At 36.5% G+C, this 20,712-nt stretch overlaps 1 protein-coding gene across 6 annotated transcripts; it reads left to right on the top strand.

Moving 5' to 3' along the window:
• Nucleotides 1–16,978: 16,978 nt before the first annotated feature.
• Nucleotides 16,979–19,593, top strand: LOC107780458 (uncharacterized). 6 transcript variants are annotated; one of them, XM_075225759.1, is made up of 6 exons: nucleotides 16,979–17,176; nucleotides 17,500–17,544; nucleotides 18,549–18,820; nucleotides 18,930–19,013; nucleotides 19,090–19,152; nucleotides 19,233–19,593. In XM_075225759.1, exons 3-6 carry the CDS (start codon nucleotides 18,562–18,564, stop codon nucleotides 19,283–19,285), a joined length of 459 nt encoding a protein of 152 aa, XP_075081860.1. In that variant the 5' UTR covers nucleotides 16,979–17,176; nucleotides 17,500–17,544; nucleotides 18,549–18,561; the 3' UTR covers nucleotides 19,286–19,593. The 6 variants fall into 6 exon arrangements, with proteins under 6 accessions (XP_075081860.1, XP_075081861.1, XP_075081859.1 ...); XM_075225760.1 differs by lacking the exon at nucleotides 17,500–17,544 and having other exon boundaries at nucleotides 18,557–18,820; XM_075225758.1 differs by lacking the exon at nucleotides 17,500–17,544.
• The last annotated feature ends 1,119 nt before the right edge of the window (nucleotides 19,594–20,712 follow it).

The following is a 20,712-nucleotide window of genomic DNA, read 5'->3' as shown; positions in this document are numbered from 1 at the left end:
TCCACCGGCTTTAGTTGCGCAAGATGATGACATTCCTCTTCCTCGGTTCATGGGAACCTGGGGAAAAATTATACTGCCCCTTCAGAAGATCCTCAAATGAGGAGGAGCGTTACTCTCTTGATTTCTACCGGATGTCATCTGTTATCCCGGCCGGTGAAACTTGCTAACTATCTAAAGCCTTTAGCTTCAAAAAAAGATAGGAATAAAGTGCAAACTCTTTCTTGAGACTGTTTGTTGAATAATTCTATGCACAACGATCTTGATTGTTTCTTCTATCTTGTTATGGCAGGTTTTTGAGTTTGCATTTTTATTTTGCAGGCCAATTTCCTTGCTTCCGAGGGCCTTCAGAGGTTGATCCGTGATAAGGAGGAACTTACCTCCGAGCGGGGTCAGCTGTTGGCCGATAGAGATCAAACCACCGCTCAGTCTCTCAGAACTAGAAGCACGGGCAGCTGAGGTTGTAGAGTTGGAGGCTCGGTTGTAGCAAAGTGAGCAAGATGTAGTAACCCTTGGAAAAGAGACCGCCCAGTTAAAGGTGCAATTTGAAGAAGCTAAGGCCCAATGGACTGAGGTTCAAAATGCCATTCTTTCTGCATTCGATCGTAAGGCTGCTTCCACAGAAAAATGAAACAACCTGGAGGCAGTCTTACACTCCAAAACTAAAGAAAATGATGTTGATGAGAAGAAGTATGCCCGGTTGGAGGAAAGGAATAAGAAGGTCATGGAACATAACAAGGTTTTTAGCTCAATTGTTCTTAACCTTGATATTAGCCTCTGGGCCACTAGATCCGCGGGGGACAATATTTCTGCCAAGGTTGACCAACTTAAAGAAGAAATTCAGTGCCGAGCGGCTTCCCTCATTGTTGAGAAAACACATTCTATGTATAGCATGAGGAGAAAAACCTTGGAAGAATCTAAAGTGGGTGTCATTGACTTTGATGCCGAAATCGCAAGGCCCAGTGAGCTGGAGTTAGCTGCAAAAAGAGGTCTACTGGCCCAGCATGATGCTACCGATTCTTATTGTTCCAGTTCTGAGTTCTCGGGAACTGAAGTGGAACCGAAAGGCTAAAATATTGAACCACCGGCGGATCTGCCCATTTCTCTTGGGGCGTAGGTATTTCTCTTTATCCGAGTTCCGGAGATGCAGCAACTTAGTTTATTGCTTTCCTTTTCGAACTTTTGTACTTGTGTTGTTTGGCACACCTATTGTAAATAATAACACTTTTCTGTATAAGTTATTCTTTCTGCGTACTTTTGTTTAAATATTTGCGCAAGTTTACTTTTTGCATCTAATTATGCAAGGTTTTGGGTGTATTTTCCCCCCGAAAGCATTTGGATTTCGGGCATAAGTTCTTCCTAAATCAACTCTTTAACGTGAGGGTTTTCATAAGATAGGGTTTGCGCATATTTGTTTTTTGTGTCTGATTGTGCAAGGCTTTGGTTGTATTTTTCCCAGAAAGCGTTTGGTAGCATAAATTCTTCTGAAATCAACCCTTTAACGTGAGGGTTTTATAAGAGAGGGCCCTCTTATGTTTACGGTGCTCTTGAAGAGGAAATCTCTTGTTCATTACGGCACTAGCATTTGAAGTACTTGTGTAACTTTCAAATAATAAAATTGATTCATCATTCAGACAAGAAACAAGATATAAATAAAAGGACTTTACTTTATTCTTTCTATTTTCAAAAGTACATAAGCATTCATTGTAATAAAAAGAAATTATCATTTCTTGTGGCTAACTTGTACAACCTGTTTATATAGGGCTGGTCGTGCAGTTCTCGGTCCCGATGATACAACTATGTTTCCGGTTTCGTATTGTTGTCGTATCCTCATATCATTTCCCCTAGTGTTCGAATGCGAAGAATGCGAATGTGAACACTAGAAGTTTTACACCTTCGAGGATTCCACTAGTGAATTTCTAGATAATCTTCAATTTGATTGTCACACCTCCTTTTTCCTCACCCCGAAAAGGGATTATAGGGGAGTTTTTTTCAATTAAAGTGACAAACGAAGCGGGATTATTTTATTTAAATTAAGAGTCGCCACTTGAATTAATTTATGGTGTCCCAAGTCACTGGTTTAGAATACCGAATTGAGGAAGTTGACTCTTGTTTATGGTCTGCGAATACAGAAATCTGGGTAAGGAATTCCGTTAACCCGGGAGAAGGTGTTAGGCATTCCGGGTTCCATGGTTTTAGCACGACCGCTCAACTGTTAATATTGGCCTATTTATTTGATTTTTAAAATATCCTTGAAACCTATGTGCGTTTTATCCCTTTTAACCGCTTTAATAAACCAATTATTGTACACTTGTTTGTTTGATACACATTATGAATCATGTCATGGGAACCGTACCCACGATCTACAACATGTTTAATTTATTAAAGTTATTATAAATTGTGGTGGGTCACATAAATGTACCCCCAAATTTTAGAAATTAAACATCATAACTACGTTACGGGAACTGTACCCGTAGCTATGATAATTATTTAATTAACGCGCCTAAAGCAAACTACGAGATTTCAAGGTATTTTCTACACTAATTAAGATATCGATGTGAGGGCCATAGACTAGGTGATTGTATATCACACCTAAATTTTATTAAAGGAAAACCATTCAACCGCGGATATTCATATTTAAAGCTATTTTGAAATTAAGTATCACAACTACGTCATGGGGAACCGTACCCATAATTGTGATGTTTTAATTACATGCCTAAAGCAAACTACAAAAATTCAAGGCATTTTTACACTAGTTAAGACAATTAATATGAGGGCCATAGATTAGATGATTCAAATGTGTGAATGGCACGCCTCAGTTTTATTAAAGGAAAAATATTAAACTAAAGAAATATTAAACTAAAGCAAACTAAGGATGTTCTTATTTAAAACTGATTTAAACTTAGTAAAAGCTATAGGCTTTGGTCGTTCCCCAATCCCACGACCCCAACAATTCATTCAATCATCCATACATATCAAAATAGGAACGAGCAATTAACACACATAGGAGAAAAGAAAATGAAACAAGATAATAAAAATAAAAGCAGAAGGGTGGACTAAAATATGATAAAAGTTGCATTTAAAATCCCGATTGTATCACTGACCCCCTAATGTCCCTATTAGTTCTAAGCTTCAAACAAACCAAAACTTATCACTGAAGTAGTAGCACATGGTTGACAATTCCAGAACGTTATATTACCCTTTGAACGAATAAATTCAGCCTCTAAATAAAAAAGAATCCAATTGAAACATCATGTCTTCAACAGAAATGACGTGAGATTAATTTATCAAATGTATCAAATGTGATATAACCTTAAGATTTGCCCAAAAAACTTTATGATTAACATTGAGTAAGAATGAATTTCTAATCGCCTAAATGCATGGAATCCAGCGGGAACAGACACACTTAAAGCAAACTAGCAATGAGAAACACTTAAAACTAACTAAGCATAAATAATGTCTTAACTTGGAGCACTCAAAAGTTAAACACGAAAAGGACTCTAATAATTCAAATGAGGTTCATTTTAAAACACATAGAAAAGTCCATCAAAGATCATACCAAACAAACCATTTAAATCAAACCAGATTCATCTCCAGAGATGATGAGCACAATAGCCTATTTATCTCAGAGGCAACACAAACCAAAGGGACCAAAGCTTAAGCGCAAATAACAAAATGCAACTCCGGCAAAGATCACAAATAAAGACATTGATAACTCAAATAACAATTCAACTGAGGTCCAGTTTAAAATATACAGAAAATTCATCCAAAGGTCATACCAGCAAGCCATTTAAATCCATTTGATATCTCTGTTTGAAAATAATAACACATTTGATTCAATGGCAACATAACCTAAAGGGATCAGATCTCAAACAGAAATAATAATATGTAACTCCGGTATCTTAAACCAAATGAATGAGGCTGAGACCAAATAGAAAATATTACGAAGAAAATTCCGAGATTTAACTCACTCTTAATCTCAGCAGGGCAAGACGTGCCCCAAAGGACTTAAAACAGAGCACATTCATCATTTCAAAAGCTGACAGATTCTAGGCATTTAGTTTGTTTTAATCCAAAAATTTCATTATCATTTTAATAATACATCAAACGGGAGGAGAAGATAAGACAAGAACCTGAAAGATGCAAACTTCTTCCTAGAAATCATCGACAACGCTTCGACTACCAAACTCCAAACAAGAAAAACAAAACAGCTAGATCACAATAGGAACCACGAGCTCGATATCGAACAGCAACCAGAAATTCAAACGACCACCATTTTTGGAACCAAAAAAAATCCCAAACTTGCTATCCGAAAAAAAAAACAGTCAAAGAAAGAGTTGAACTATTTTTGTTTTATTTCTTTTCCTCTTAAATGTGAAATCGGAAATCAAAAACTAGAATAAATTTTTGTTTCTTTCTTCTAATAACCAACTAGAATCCAAGAAGGAAAGAAAATTGGAGTTAAAATCCAGAACCCTAATTTCCTTTCCAAAAATCTCTTTCCCAAAATCTTTCTCCGAAAAAAAACCTAAAAATTCCCCTTCAAAAATTGTCCTCCCCTTAAACAAAGAAAACTTACCTTATATACCAAACTCAAAAATCTCTAAGCCTCTCTCAAAAATCCAAAAACCTCCTCTGTTTGTAAACGATTTTAGGGACAAATGGAAGGCGTGGATTGATTTTCATCCATCCATGGCTCCCATTCATCCAACAAATTGTCCAGAATACAAAAATATCGTGCAAATTTGAGGGAATATTCTCATTTTTTGTCAGAAATCCGTTAGGATTAGGGTGACGTGGAGGGATGGGACTCGTGAGAGTGAACTCGTCTGAGTTTCATGCAGTTAGAACCAAGTTCGGGCGAGGGAGAAGGTGTGCAGTGTTGGAGCGCCGCTGCTGGTTTTTTTAGGATTAGGGTTTACTTTAGGGAAATATTATAAATGAGCTTATATATTAAGGGGGAGTAGGGCGGGTAAGACAGGTCGAGGCGTGGGTTTTGGGCTGGAGAAGGGCAGGTAAGGGCTGGTTGAGGGGGCTTGGCAGGTTTGGTAATTGCGCTTGTTGGGGAATTGGGTTAATTTAAAACATGGCCCAATTGGACTTAGACCCCCCCTTTTCCAATTTCGAATTCCTTTATTTTTTTCTTAATAAAAAATCCTAAATAAAAAACCTAAATTAATCTAAATTTTAAAAAATAACCAACTTCCTAAACTTTATAAAATTCCTAAGTCCTAAATCAAAAAAGAAAAATCAATAATCTGATAATTAAAATGTAAAATGGGTCATTTTTCTGATTTTCCTTTTTAATAACACAAATAATTAACTAATTAATCCTAAAATATAAAACCACAACCTAAATGCAATGCATGGTATTTTTGTATTTTTATGATTTTAATAAAAATCAAACATGCACAAAATGCAAACAATTAATACAAATTCTCAGAAAATCCTATAAAATTGCAAAAAATTGAGAAAAAGTTATTTTCTTAGATTTTATGGGAGTAATTCCTATAGGGCAAAAATCACGTGCTCACATTGGTAACAAACTTTGCTTCCTCTTAGGAATTTATGCTATCAAGCCAAAGATTATCTAACAATCCCCCATTGGCTTTCACTTATGAATGGTTAGGTAATCTCTATTCGATAGCAAACTTAACTTCCCAGTAGGAACTTTGTTATCGAGTAAAAGACTAACTAATCGCTCTGTAGTGGTTATTTGCTTGTGTGTCTTGTCATTTAAAGGTCTTATTTGTTATTGCTGAAACTTTCTTCGTAGTATGTTTTTCGTTGCTGCCTCATTAAAAACCTTACCAGAAAAACCCAATTGGGACAAAAACTGGACGAAGGAAAAAAGAGTCCAGCACATATTTTTAGTGTAGGTGATGTTCATCAGCAATAGTATCTTTTGAGGCGTGCCACATTCCAATTGCTTGGCAACTTTTCTCCATCTTGATTCTCTAACTCGTATGACCCTTTTTCGGTGATAGCTGAAACCCAGTAGGGGCCTCTCCATGTTGGACCTAGCTTCCACATGTTGAGTTCCTAGATGTTTTGAGTCACTTTCCTTAAAACCAAGTCTCCTACTTTGAAATAGTGGAAGTTGGCTCTTCAATTATACTATCTCTTTATTCTCTGTTTTTTGGGCTGTCATCCTTATATGCGCCAAGTCCCTGCATTCGTCGAGCATCTCCAAATTGACTAACATTCCTTCATTTTTTGCTTCTTAGTTTGATCGGAAGTACCTTAGGGTAGGATCACTTACTTCCACCGGGATCAAGGCTTCTGCCCGTACACAAGATAAAAAGGAGTCTCCCCCGTGCACGATTTGGTTGTTATTCGGTATGCCTATAGTACACCTGGCATCTCTTCATTTCGTTTTCCTTTAGCTGCTCCCAATCTCTTTTTAAGATTTTGTATAATCACCTTGTTCGTTGATTCTGCTTGGTCGTCTGCGTTGGATGATAGGGTGATGATGTGATCCTCTTGATTTTCAAGTTTTCGAGGAACTTTGTGACCTTTCCTCCTATAAATTATGGTCCGTTGTCGCAAGCTATCTCTTTTGGTATCCCAAATCTGCAAATAATGTTCTCCCACAAGAAGTATACCACTTCATGTTCGCCAATCTTCTAATAAGGACCTGCTTCAACCCACTTAGAAAAATAGTGAGTTAAAATCAAAAGAAATCTTACCTTACCGGGGGCCGGGAGCAGTGTATTGATGATATCCATTTCCCACTTCATGAACGGCCATGGTGACAGAACTGAGTGCAATGGCTCTGCCAGTTGATGTATCAATGGTGCATAGCGTTGACATTTATCACATTTTTCAACATAAGCTTTGGTGTCTTGTTCCATTCGGGGTCATTAGTATCATGCCCTTATTAATTTTAGTACTAAGGAATCTGCGCCTGAGTGATTTTCGCAGATCCCTTTGTGGACTTCTCGCATAACATAATTAGCTTCGGAAGATCCCAAATATCGGGCCAACGGGCCTTGGAAAGATTTTTTGTATAGTTGACCCCCCTTGAAGTTATATCGAGTTGCTTTAGAGCACAGTGCCCGAGATGCCTTAGGATCTTTAGGCAATTTCCCCTGTTCAAATGTAGTCAATAATTTCATTTCTCCAGCCCCAGACCAAATTAGTCACGTTTACCTCGTAAAAGCTATCTGCGTCGGGTGCATTAGCTGTATGACCCTACCGGAGTCCAATCCTTTCATTTCGTAGATGAGCCAAGGTTAGCTAGTGCATCTGCTTCGGCATTTTCTTACTTCGGGATGTGCATGATCAAGCACTCCTAGAACCGAGCGAACAGAGCCTGAACCTTCATTATGTATTGTTACATGTGTTCCTCCTTGGCTTCGAAGATCTTGTAGACCTGATTTACCACAAACTGGGAGTCACATTTGATTTCTATGACCTCGAAGTCCACTCCCCAGGCCAATTAGAGCCCTGCAATCAAAGCTTCATACTCTGCTTCATTGTTAGTTAGAGGAACAATTCTTATGGCCTGCCTTAGGGTTTCTCCTGAAAACGTGGTTAATACTATTCCGAGCCCAGAACCTTTTACATTAGAAGCTTCGTCTGTGAACAAGGTCCACCCTCCTAATGTCGATTCTGACACCATTACTGCTTCTTTAGCAGTCAGAGGTAAAAGTCCTGGACTGAAATTAGCCACGAAGTCGGCCAAAACCTGTGACTTAATTGCAGTCCTAGGTTTATATTCTACGTCAAATTCGCTCATTTCGATGGCCCATTTGGTCAGCCTACCTGAGATTTTAGGATTATGAAAAATATTCCGCAGGAGAAAAGTGGTCACCATAGCTATCGGGTAACATTAGAAATAAGGCCTTAGATTCCGAGCGGTGACTACAAGGGCTAAGGCCAATTTCTCCAGATGTGGGTAGCGAGTTTATGCTCCCATTAAAATTTTACTAACGTAATAAATAGAAGATTGTGTACTTTCGTCCTCATGGACAAAAATGGCACTTACCACTACCTCCGAGACTACTAAGTAGATCAACAATTTTTTGCCTTCCACCGATTTTGATAGTAATAGAGGGCTTGACAAATACCTTTTCAAAACCCTCAAAGCCTATTGACATTACGGGGTCCATTCGAAGTTGTTCTTCTTTTTGAGAAGTGAGAAGAAATGATGGCATTTCTCAGAAGACCGGGAAATGAATCTACTCAAAGCGATCAGTCTCCCTATTAGCCTTTGAACCTATTTTACGCTTGATAGCTGGTCCGGGATGTCATTGATAGCTTTGATTTTATCGAGGTTGACCTTAATCCCCCATTGTGACATGAGAAATCCTAGGAATTTACCGGAGCTGGCCCTGAATGCACACTTCTCGAAGTTAAGCTTCATGTTTTGCTTCCTTAAGATGTCAAAACTGTTTTGCAAGTGTTTGAGATGATCACCCCCGTTCAAAGACTTAACAAACATATCATCTATGTAAACTTCCATGGTTTTCCCTATTTTATTTTCAAACATTTTGTTCACGAGCCTTTAATAAGTGGATTCAACTTTCTTTAGCCCAAAGGGCATCGCATTGTAACAATATATGCCGAAATTCGTGATGAACGAAGTTTTTCCTGATCTTACGGGTTCATTTTGATTTGGTTGTACCTGGAGTAAGCATCGAGTAAACTCATTAACTCGTTCCCGGACGTTGCATCAATCATTTGATCAATGTTTGACAATGGGAACGAGTCTTTTGGGCACGCCTTATTTAAATCCTTATAGTCTACGCACATGCAAAATTTATTATTCTTCTTTGGAACTACTACTACGTTAGTTATCCAATTAGGATACTTTACCTATCGGATTGAACTGATATCAAGCAAACGAGTTACCTTTTCTTTGACAAATTTGTTCTGACCTCGGCAATGGGACGTTTTTTCTGTCTTATTGGAGGGATGCTAGGATCCAAGCTTAGTTTGTGTATGGCCACTTCTGGTGGGATACTTGTCATATCCGCATGCGACCACACAAAATAGTCAACATTAAATTTAAAAAATTCAATAAATACAGACCTGAGTTCGGGGTGCAGTCCTGTCCCCAAGTAGAACTTCCTCTTCAAGAACTTTTCTAATAACGCGACTTGCTCAAGTTCTTCCGGTATGGACTTTGTTGCGTCAACTTCATCTGGTACCTGGAAATACCTTGACACCTGATAAGATTCCAGCAAACTCCCCCCCTCCCGAATGACTTCGCTTGACTTGAGAGCAAGTGTTGGTTCCTATGATTGCTATGCTACATGCTCCTTCCTTTTGCTAATAGAGAATGAGATTGCATTCACCTCCTTTGTTGTCGGTTGGTCACCTCTTATTTGCTTAACTCCCTCGGGAGTTGGGCATTTCAGCAGTTGATAATATGCCGATGGCACAACCTTTATTTCGTGCAACCATGGTCTCCCCAGGATGATATTGTAACCCATATCGTCGTCCATTACCTCGAAAAAGGTCGCCTTCATCACCCCCTTAACATTCGTAGGCAGCAGGATCTCTCCTCAGGTTGTTATGCATGCCAGATTGAACCCGACGAGGAGTTTTGTGGAATGATACTTCCGTTGATCTTGGATTTCTCCAACACTCTCCATTGGATAATATTGGCCGAAATTCCTGGATCTACCAGAAAACATTTAGCTTTAAAATCTAGGAATATAGAGAGATTACCAGGGCATCATTATGTGATAGAAACAGTCCATTCACGTCTTCCTCCATAAAAGTAATATCATTTTCAGCGACTTTCCGGAGTGTCTTGTTGTGGTTCACTGATACCTTTGTCTTTTTTGCCACCAAAAATATAACCTTTTAATCTCGTTCCCCCCAAAAATAATGTTGATCGCCAGGCGCGGGGGATCTCTCCTGCTTTCAAAGTCTCCACGTTGTCATGATTGTGACCGTAGTTGTTTTTAGCTTGGTCACTTAAGAGTTCCCTAAGATGGTCATTTTTCAATAATGTTGCCACCTCTTCGCATAGATGCCGGCAGTCCTCAGTTTGGTGACCGTTTGTCCCGTGATATTCGTACCACAATTTAGGGTCCCTTTGACTGGGATCAGACCTCATTGGATTCGGGAACCTTGCTTCTTTAATGTTCCTCATAGCTGACAATAGCTCCACTATGTTGACATTAAAGTTGTATTCGGAAAGAATGAGGTAGGAAGTATCTCGAGAACCTAATGTTTCCTTATCATGTAATGACCTGATGGTTCGGTCGCGATCAGCTCACCTATTGGTAGCAAATCTATTCGCCGATCGAAAACCTCTGCCACGTCATTCAGCCCATTCATAGGGCAAAATTGACTCCTCGAAGACCGTTGATCTGTGTTGAAATCTTCTTTCGAAAAACCGAGCTGATCATCCTTAATCCTTATCTTTGACTCATACCGATTTTGAGCATCCGCCTAAGTTGTTGCCTGGAACTCGAGCAAACTCTCTTTCAATTTTTGGGAAGCGTCGGAACTTCTCGGATTCAAACCTTTGTGCTTCAGCCGCCCATTCATCTGGTATGGCCGGTTGGAACATCATTTCCTTCTAGAACCTGGTCATAAACTCCCACAGCAACTCAGACTCTCCTTGTGCAATCCTTAATATATCGACCTTTCGGGCTTGCACCTTTCTGGCCTGGTATGGGCCTTGATGAAAGAATCTGCAAGTATCTCAAATAAGTTAATGGAATGCTCAGGCAACAATGAATACCATATCAGAGCTCCCCTTGTAAGAGTCTCCCCGAATTTGTTGAGCAAAATTGATTCAATCTCGCGGGGAGCTAAATCGTTCCCCTTTACAACCGTTGTATAGGTGGTGATATGCTTCTGAGGATCTGAAGTCCCATCATACTTCGACACGTTTGGCATTATGAACCGTTTCGGGATCAATTCTGGTGTCGTGTTTGGTTTGTACGATAATTGCGTGTACTTTTTTGAGTTCGGCCCTTTCAACACTAGTGGGATGCCCAGAATTTGATCCATTCGGGCATTTACTTTCCTCATAAACCGCATGGGTTTGATTTTTAAGGGATCACTCTCATTGTTGTGATCGGATCCGCTCCCCCAGCCCCATCGGAGTCGACCTCGCCCCTCGGGTATTGTTGTTGACCCTCTGTGATGTTTGATTCGCGGGAGCACCAAGAGGAATTGGACCTTGTCCATTTGCGTTGTTAGAAGCCCCTGATAACGCATGTTTTAGCTCCGTCATGACCTTATCCTGTCTTGTGAGATGACCTATAATGGCCTCCGGTTGCTCTTGCAAAACCCTGACTACTTCGACGACGTGCTCTTCTTCTATGTCATTAGGAGTCGCCTTCCGAACATGTCGCAGATATCGGCTGCCTTGGATCGGTGTGACCTCGTTCCCCTCGTTATGGGTATCACTGATAGAATCTTCGTGCTGAGGATGATTTACTTGTTATTGTAACACTTATATCTTCGATTAACCGCCTCTTTATAAAGAGTATAGTTTATTTTCTTGGCAAAGATTACTTTTAGCCTGCAGTCGAAATTATTTATATTCGGTAGCCGTAAAAGTGTATAAATTTTTTATATTTTTTACAAATAATATTATATATATTATGCTGGAATATTTTTCGGATTTTGAATAATAATTTTTCATTCAAATTTATCTTTACATGAAAAAGTGGCTAAATTTTGATTATTTTTGAAATTACGGCTATTTTGCAATTACCGCTTGAAAATTTGGTTATTTTTGAATTTTACCCCTTATTTTCTCACCGAGATCTATTTATTTGATGTAGTTTGGAATTGTTTCTAGTGTGTTTCTAAGGACTGTAAAAATTGCAAGGGCGCCTCTTTTTAACCAGTAGCCGCTTTATTTTTCTGTTTGCACTCGTACCCATTTTTTTTATTAAAAGCCTTTTAAACCATTCTTTTATAGCCGTTACGAAAGCTCCCGAAGAGAAAGAGGTCTTTGCTGCTTTCAAGCGTGAACCAGGTCCAGGTCTTGCATTTGGCATTCCCGCTGTTGACGTCCCGTCGAGTTAGCTAGTTAAGGGTGAAAGGGATTTAGGAATGAATAGCACGCAAAGTCCTTGCTAGGAATTCCGGGTAACTTTCTGTATTCCTTAAGGTTACATGTGAAGCTGACTTCCTACGGTAGCCCCTTGGACCTTAGCCTCTTAAGGGTTGGGTTCTAGTGGCGGGCTCCTGGGTCGTCCGGACCCATATATGGTAAAAGTGGTGGCCTAAAGACTATTTTGCCCTTCTTTATTAAAAGACTACTTTCTCTTCAAGTATACGCTAGTCCTCTATGTTAAAACTAGAATTTTCTAAAAGGAAGCTAATAGTACACCTATGTTATTTCAAGGAACAATGCAAATTCGTTAAGCACGTTTTAGGACTTTTCATAACCAAAAATGGGAGAAAAAGTTGATTTCATCACCAATAAATTCACTTTCAAATTTTTCTTTTCTTCTAGCACTACAGAAGGATGATCTTAAAAAGTCTTTGCCATTACCTCTTTATAGCGAACATGCATGGAAGAATTCACTAGAAAGAGAATCTTCATCTTTTTCATGATTGATTATACCTGTGATTGCACGTTCCCACGATGTCAAAATATACTGCGAGCCGTTTTGTAACTGGTGAACTTCAGCTTTCGGAGTTGAAGTTTTTATTTTTGTAACTGGTGAACTTCAGCTCTAGAGCTGAAGTTTTTGTTTTGTAACTGGCGAACTTCAACTCTAGAGCTGAAGTTTTTGTTTTTGTAACTGGTGAACTTCAGCTCTAGAGCTAAAGTTTTTGTTTTGTAACTGGCGAACTTCAGCTCTATAGCTGAAGTTTTTGTTTGTAATTGGTGAACTTCAGCTCTATAGCTGAAGTTTTTGTTTGTAACTGGCGAACTTCAGCTCTGGAGTTGAAGTTTTTGTTTGTAACTGGCGAACTTCAGCTCTGGAGCTGAAGTTTTTGTTTGTAACTGGCGAACTTTAGCTCTGGAGCTGAAATTTTTGTTTGTAACTGGCGAACTTCAGCTCTAGAGTTGATGTTTTTTGTTTTTGTAACTGGTAAGTTTTTGTTTTGTAACTGTCGAACTTCACGCAAAACTTCAGCATTCTAGTAGCCGGGCCTGAAGTTCAGCTCTAGAGCTGAAGTTTTTGTTTTGTAACTGTCGAACTTCAGCTCTAGAGCTGAAGTTTTTGTTTGTAACTGGCGAACTTCAGCTCTAGAGCTGAACTTTTCACTGACTTTCCATATGATTCGAACGTTGAAACTATTAGATGGAAATACAGGTGCTCACTAACTTATGTAATCCTCTTGGTCAGAATCCTCCAATTTTGTATACTTCTTAAATACCAAATTGATGAACTAAAAGGTTTCTATCTCCACAGCCCATGTCAATTACTGGAACATTTTCATAATCAACGACTTCATAAAGGAGTGGCCTATTGGATTGAGGACGGATATAACTTTGAGGGATAGTAGAGTGGCGGATTCCGCTAGATAGAACTTTTGTTTCCATGGAATATATCTGGCTATCCACATCATATTAAAAAAAGGTTTTTTGTTTTGGAAGGGGTATAATGGTCATATTATTACGGTTTTTTTGTTAGTTGGCTACGAAATCAATAGTTTTTAAAAATATGGTACAGGTTAAAAGGTGACATAAATATAGGGTATGGCTGCAAATCGCCCCTAAGGACTCACCAGTACGTTAGCCCATTGCTCAGAACTGGCCGACGGACCTTTGGACTTCCTTGTATTGGGCTTTTATTTCAGAAAAATTGTAGCCAAAATAAAGGGGGTATTATCATTTATAGCCCGCGCTAGAAACTATTTACATTTGATAGCCAAAAAAGTATATTAAATTTATATATTTTTTATATATAACATGCGTAATGTATGTGTGTATATATATACAAATAATATATTTTTTTTTGGCTATTATTTTGATAACGGTTATACAGTGTCATTTTTCCAAAATAAAGTAACTCGACGTGGATAATTGGAAAACTTGCGAAAGAATGAAGAATTAACATAAATCGCTGCTCGCTCAATCGCTTAAATTATAGTAGTTGACAGATGTATAATATATGTATTATTTATGAGAAAAGTAAATAGTGAATTATCGGCTATTTATGCAAAGATCCCAAAAGGAATCTTTATACAAATAGCCGGTTGAATTCGCTAAGAATCATGAAGAGGGCCTAATAAAAGGAGAACTTGAACTATGTAACCAACACACATCAATAGGATCTTCTAACTTCCTCGTTAGAAAATTTTCTAAATTCTAAGCTCCACAATTTATTTATTTTTCAAAAGAGATTAGTTTTTTTTTTTAAGAAAGTGAATTAATCCACCCCTCATTTTCCTACTCCGAAATGTGAGGAATATTATAAAAATTATTAGAGAGTGAAATGAGATCTTTAGAGTAATAAAATGTAACTGTATCATGCAACGCAATAAGAATGGAAACCAAGACTTAGACCTTGTTCTCGTATATGCCTAAAATTATTATGAAAATACTATGGAAAAAAATCATAATGAAACCAAGCTAAAATGTTAAGAGTTGTTGTCGTGTGATTAGGAGGTCGCCAAGTCATGAAAATAATTTTTTGCAAAATGCAAGGTAAGAAAGTTGATAATAAATATAATATGATTTGACATTTCTCTCAACCCCGCATATAATAAACAAGAGATTAATGTATCGAGTTGCCCTTTTAATGAAGGTGTTTTAAGTTTGAAAGATTTTATAATGTGGTTAAACAACAACATAAGTACATAACTAACTGGAAAATTCTTAAATCTATAAATTTCACTCAAGGTTCAAATCTTGAAATTATAGTCATACAAAGCCACACAAATTTACAATATGAACCACATCTTATCATCGTAAAAATATTTTTTAACTCATATAACAATAGAGTAGCAGTAACAATAGCCCCTCTCATTAATATCCAACTTATATGTACACCGAGGCGGACCTACGTTGCAGGTTGAGGGGTCACGGGACCCCGTTACCCCGACAAAAATTTTGTATATGTATTTTACATGTGTTTGTTCATACGGTTGGGACCCCTTAAATATTTTCTTTGTGCTCCATGCACAAAAAGACAGACAGAAGGAATGGTTATGGGGGCACGCTATGGTTTCCTCCTTTTGCTGAAGGACGTGGTCAAACAGGTTTAAATCACCTTCCTATTCCTATTGTGTACACTAATTCTTAGCATATTAGAGAACTTTATTTATTATTTTTATATTTTGTTGAAGCCAATTATAATTTAGTATTACTTAATTAATTTTATTCTCTTCAAATTAGTCCCTTAAAATTAAAAATCTTCAAATTGCAACTTATTGCTCCATAAATAAAAAAATACAAATTATTTTGCCACACCTTCTTTTTTCTCCCGAAGAAGGTTGTGGCTTTAATTATTACTTTTATATTTTATTGAATTCAAATGTAGTTTAGTATTCATGCATAATAGTCAAGTTAATTAATTTTATTCTTTTTTAAATTCCTCCCTTAAAATTAAAAGATTCAAAGTTCAACTTATTGCTCTACAAATAGAAAAATATAGATCATTCTGTCACAACCTTTTTTAATAATCACTTTGACAATGTAGCGGATATCCAAAAACTCCGACTCGGCAATGGAAACTAAGAGTTGAGACTCTTTTTTAGTTCTTTGTCTATTAATATACCCTTAATCTTGATTTCTTTCGTAAGTTTTTGTTGATTTTGAAGTTTGAACACCTTTTTGATCATTGACCCTTTTTTATTTGAGAAAAAAAAATCAAAAATTTAAAGTTTGAAACAGATTTAAATCAAATACTTTTCCTTCCCGTAGCACCCATTTTGCGAAAAGAATCTCTCTCTTTCGTTACTTTCTTTTTCTTTAGAACTTCTTTTTGTTTATAATTGGATGATTAGTCATAATACTTGTTAAGATTTCAAAGAGTTGTACATCAAATTTTATTGCTAGTAATTAGTATATAATGGTGCCCCCACTGTGCTAAAATCCTGGGTCCGCCTCTGTATGTACATACCAACAAGGGTTGTAGTGGAGTTGTAAGTTCTCCACCATCCAGTGATATCGGATTCGAGCCATAAATATAAAGTCACCTTTGTTAGAGAGCGTTTTACTCCAATATAGGAATTTTCGATACAAACCCTAATTTCGTTGAGTCCTAATGGCAGTACCGAAGGCGAATACCGGTGAGAAACCAAAAAAAAAATTATACTATAATTATATACATTAATTGTACACTATAGCTTGATCTGCGTACAACCTCCTTTAATAAGCGTATAAATTAAATACATAGCTTGTAGACACAACTATAGGAAACAGTAATTAAGTATTAGTGTTAGGCATAGTACATTCACTTTAATTAAATAGCTACTTACCAAAGTATATTAAATAATTAAATGCTTGAATTTTAGATAAACGCAAATATATCATAAACTGCCTCATCAATATGGATAACTTAAAAAATGATTTTTTATAAAAAAAAAAAACACTAATAGTATTTGTATTAAGCTGTCTAAATTACACTTCAACAACAATCATATTCAAGTTATTTCACTCTGCCAAGACAGATTAAAGCTTTACTGAAGAATGATCACGATGACTTTTTTATTCCAGAATCAATTCAAAGAAAGGATTTCTCCTAATTTTAAAAATATTGCCGTTTGTTTTAAGGGATTATCTCGGTATAAATTTTGAGATTAATATATTGTTTGATGTATTTATTTTCTTACTACATATTCAAGTTTTTTATGGAATAACCCTAATTAGTGGTTTACATTGCTTATTGTAATTATGTAATCTAAAGGGAAACAAGAGCAAATAATGATATATCTATTCTTATACTATAAATGGGGATAACCAGGCAGCTCGTGGTCAACATGTCTGCCTGGCCCAAAATTATTTCATGGCTGTATTTGCAGCCCAACACGTGTAGCCCAATTTTAATAGCTATCAATTCACCGTTTGATTTCTCTTATTATATCCGACACTTTCCAAGTTTATCTGCTAAGCCCTCTTCTTCAAACGCCTCTTTACTTCATATTTGTGCTCTCTTGCTCCTTCCCTTTGATCTTTGTGTAACCTGCTACTGCAAGCTGCTATGTAAGCTGCTACTATATCATATATGGATAATCTTCTATTGAGAGTAATGTTTATCCATAACAGAGTACTGAAAGGATAGGCTCATTGTACCAGGTATAGATAATCTTCTACTGGGGTAATATTTATCCATAACGGAGTACTGAAAGAATAAGCTCATTGTAGCCGGTATGGATAATCTTCTACCGGGGATAATATTTATCCATAACGGAGTATCAAAAGGATAAGCTTATTATGCCCGATATGGATAATCTTCTATCAGGGGTAATGTTTATCCATAACGGAGTATCGAAAGGATAAGCTTATTATACCCGCGTTATCCCCATTTATAGTATAGGAACAGATTTTCTATTGGGTAATCTTCTTCTCATCTTGTGTTTTTTGTATTGATTTTGTTTCAATCCTTGATAATATTGCAGGTATTTGTATTTTCCCCTGAATAGCGAATAAATTTTGTTCTCAAGGTGTTTGACAAAATTCTTCCCTCAGGATTTCTACTAGATTTGTTATACATGTTCCTGTCTGTAGTTTTCTTTGGTTTCATTATTTGGTTGCATTTTGAGTTAGAGCTTTCATGTACTTCTTTAGTGCCTGAGATATATCAAAGGGCAATGGCTGAGGTTTATGCTAAATTGATCAAGAAAAGGGTTATTTCTTGGTTTTGGTTCAGAGAAGAACAAATTTATTTTCGTATCTTTGTGTTTCCAAAACCCAAAAATTGATTTTGAAACCAAATAACTTCGTTTGGTTTTGATTTCTGAAAATGTCTTGTACTGCATAGAGCAAATGGTCCCCATGCAACTACTTTGTACTTTAATTTTCTTGAGTAGGAGAACTTCTTCTTAAAAGAAAGTGAACACTGTTTAGGACAACTAAGAGTACACAGTAGTAATTTTCTGTCGCAAAAGTAGGACAGAAAATTGACTTGGAAGTTCTTGATTCAGCTTCTCTTGACAAGTATATTTCCAAGATATCAGGCATAAGTCAAAAATAAGTTTGACTGAGTTAATATTGTAATTAACAACAACAAAAAAAAGTTAAATATTGTATAGTTGGTGACAACAATCTTATTACCAGTAAAAGTGAGACCGAAGATTCACTTTGTAGATGAATTGATTAATATCATTTCCCTCTTAAAGAAACATAGTGAATACTTTGTACAAGAATTGATTAATATCATTTTCCTCGTAAAGAAACATAGTGAATATACTCTTTCAGTTGAGTTGTATAAGTTGCTCCATTTATAGCTATTGTAGTTCTCGTGATTGAGGAGTATCTACATGTTCAATTAAACAATCATTAGATGTTGTTACAATTTTTCTTGTATGTAGTGGTCAGAAAATAAAAGTCACATATATTTGAGTCTCAGTAATACTTTTTATTAATCTGATGCTATTCGCTTCAGATGTTACCTCTGCCAGCAAACTATTTCTATTTACTTCGTGTGTTTTAATTTCTATAATTGCAGTTTTGTAGGAATAATGGGTTCTGAACAAAAAAACAAATATGTTTGCTTCGCAAAATTAGAAGCTGAGATGAAACTTAGGCGACATGAAACGTACAAAGTAATATCTGCGGAAAAAAAAGAAGCATTGTTACTACAACGACGAACAAAAAGACGAGAGTTAAAAAGGAGTAGTCTTTCTGAGAATGTTGCTTTTCCTGACGCTACTCCAGCTGCAACTGAGTTTCAACAACAAAATATTCCTCTTAGGAGCTCTTCTTCTGTTTCAAAAACAGGTTAGAATACATCCTTTGTTATTTTATTTTTTTAGAAATGTCCCTTCACGCTTTTTGCATGTGAGTATAATTGAATGACGGTAAATGTGTGTTGTGTTTCCCCTATTAGCCAACGAGCGTCACGTTGATGCTTTAGAAGTTACATTTGACAAGCGAAAGATTATAAATTATCCCTTCTACTCATTTGAAGTAGGTAAGTATCAAGGATGCAATGTTGACTTTTACATAATGTCTTTATTTATTCATAATTTATTACTTTTTGGCGTTAGGGTCAACGTCACATGCATCTAATGAAAATAGTAATATGAGCTCAACAATGGTTGGGAAAAAAGGTTTGCACCAAACTTTTATTATGATACTGTTGTATATTACTTAATTGGTAATTTTATGCTAATAATACTTAAATATACAGGTTATAACTCAAAAAAAAAAGAGTTATACATACGTAGGTCAGTTATAATCTGATTATGTTCCCTTGAAGACTGTTCCTAACTGTAAATTTTGTGGTGCAAAAAAATTTGAATATGAACCACCTGGATTCTGCTGTAACAATGGTTTGATAAAGTTAGTTTCACATGAGATGCCTGCTGAACTACAAAATCTATATTTAGGGACTACTGAAGAATGTAAACATTTTCGAACATATATCAGAACATACAATAATATGTTTGCATTTACATCACTTGGTGTAAATATGATAAAGAATTAGCAAAAAGAAATCGTGGTATTTATACATTTAGAGTTCAGGGAAAGATGTACCATTTTATAAATGATTTGCTGCCTCCGAATGGAATAGCAAAAAATCTACAACTATACTTCTATGACAACGATAACGAATTAGCTAACAGAATGGCTTGCTCTGAGAAAATTCATGAATCAATAGTCAAAAAGCTAATGAACATACTGAGAATTAATCCATACTCTATTTTCTTAAAATCCCTAATAGATGTTCCAAATCTATCGAACTACAATATTGCACTTAAATCTGACTCAAGTTTGGATTAACATGTATACAATCTTCCTACTACATCAGAAGTTGCAGGGATATGGGTTGAAAAAGAAATCACCGAAGTTAGTTCTGCACCTCATATTCGAATCTACACTCATAGCAACAGATCTCAAATAGTGAATTACTATTACGGATGTTATGATCCGCTATAATATCCACTATTGTTTCCATATGGTCAAAGTGGATGGCACTGTGGCATTAAAAAAATTATACAACCAAAAGATACTTCTAAACGTCGAGCTTATTGTGAACACGAAGAATTACCAAGTATTAGAAATATGTGTTCTGTTGATGGATATCTTGACATGGAAGCTCAAAATCTTGAAAAAGGAAAACAAAAAAAATAATATCTTTGTTCGTGAATATTACTGTTATAAATTCCAAATGAGAGAAGATGAAATAAATGAAACTTTGCATTCTGGAAGATTATTTCAACAATATTCAGTAGATGAACACATAAAACTTGAAACACAGAGATTAGATTTTTTTTCATTTAACCCAGATCTCTTTAGGATAGAAATGCTACAAGGACTCATTGATATTTTAAGACTTGGAGAAAGAGACGCTTCAAATATAGGAAAACAAACATTCCTTCCTGTTACTTTTATAGGCGAACCAAGAGACATGCGTCGATGCTACATGGATGCTATTTCTTTGGTACGACAATTTGGAAAACTTGATCTATTCATAACGATGACTTGTAACCCATCTTGGCCCGAGATAAAAGAGCACTTGCTACCAACTGACGAAGCACAAAACAGACCTGATTTAATTAGTCGAGTTTTTAGGGCAAAGATAGAAGAACTAAAAACAGATATATTAAAAAGAAATATCTTTGGAAAAGTTGCAGCTTTTATGTATAGTATAGAATTTCAAAAACGTG

This window comes from Nicotiana tabacum, chromosome 11, assembly GCF_000715075.1.
Source record: "Nicotiana tabacum cultivar K326 chromosome 11, ASM71507v2, whole genome shotgun sequence".
NCBI lineage: Eukaryota > Viridiplantae > Streptophyta > Magnoliopsida > Solanales > Solanaceae > Nicotiana > Nicotiana tabacum.
The sequence above is the reverse complement of the archived record's forward strand: the minus strand, read 5'-3'. Positions and strand labels throughout refer to the sequence as shown.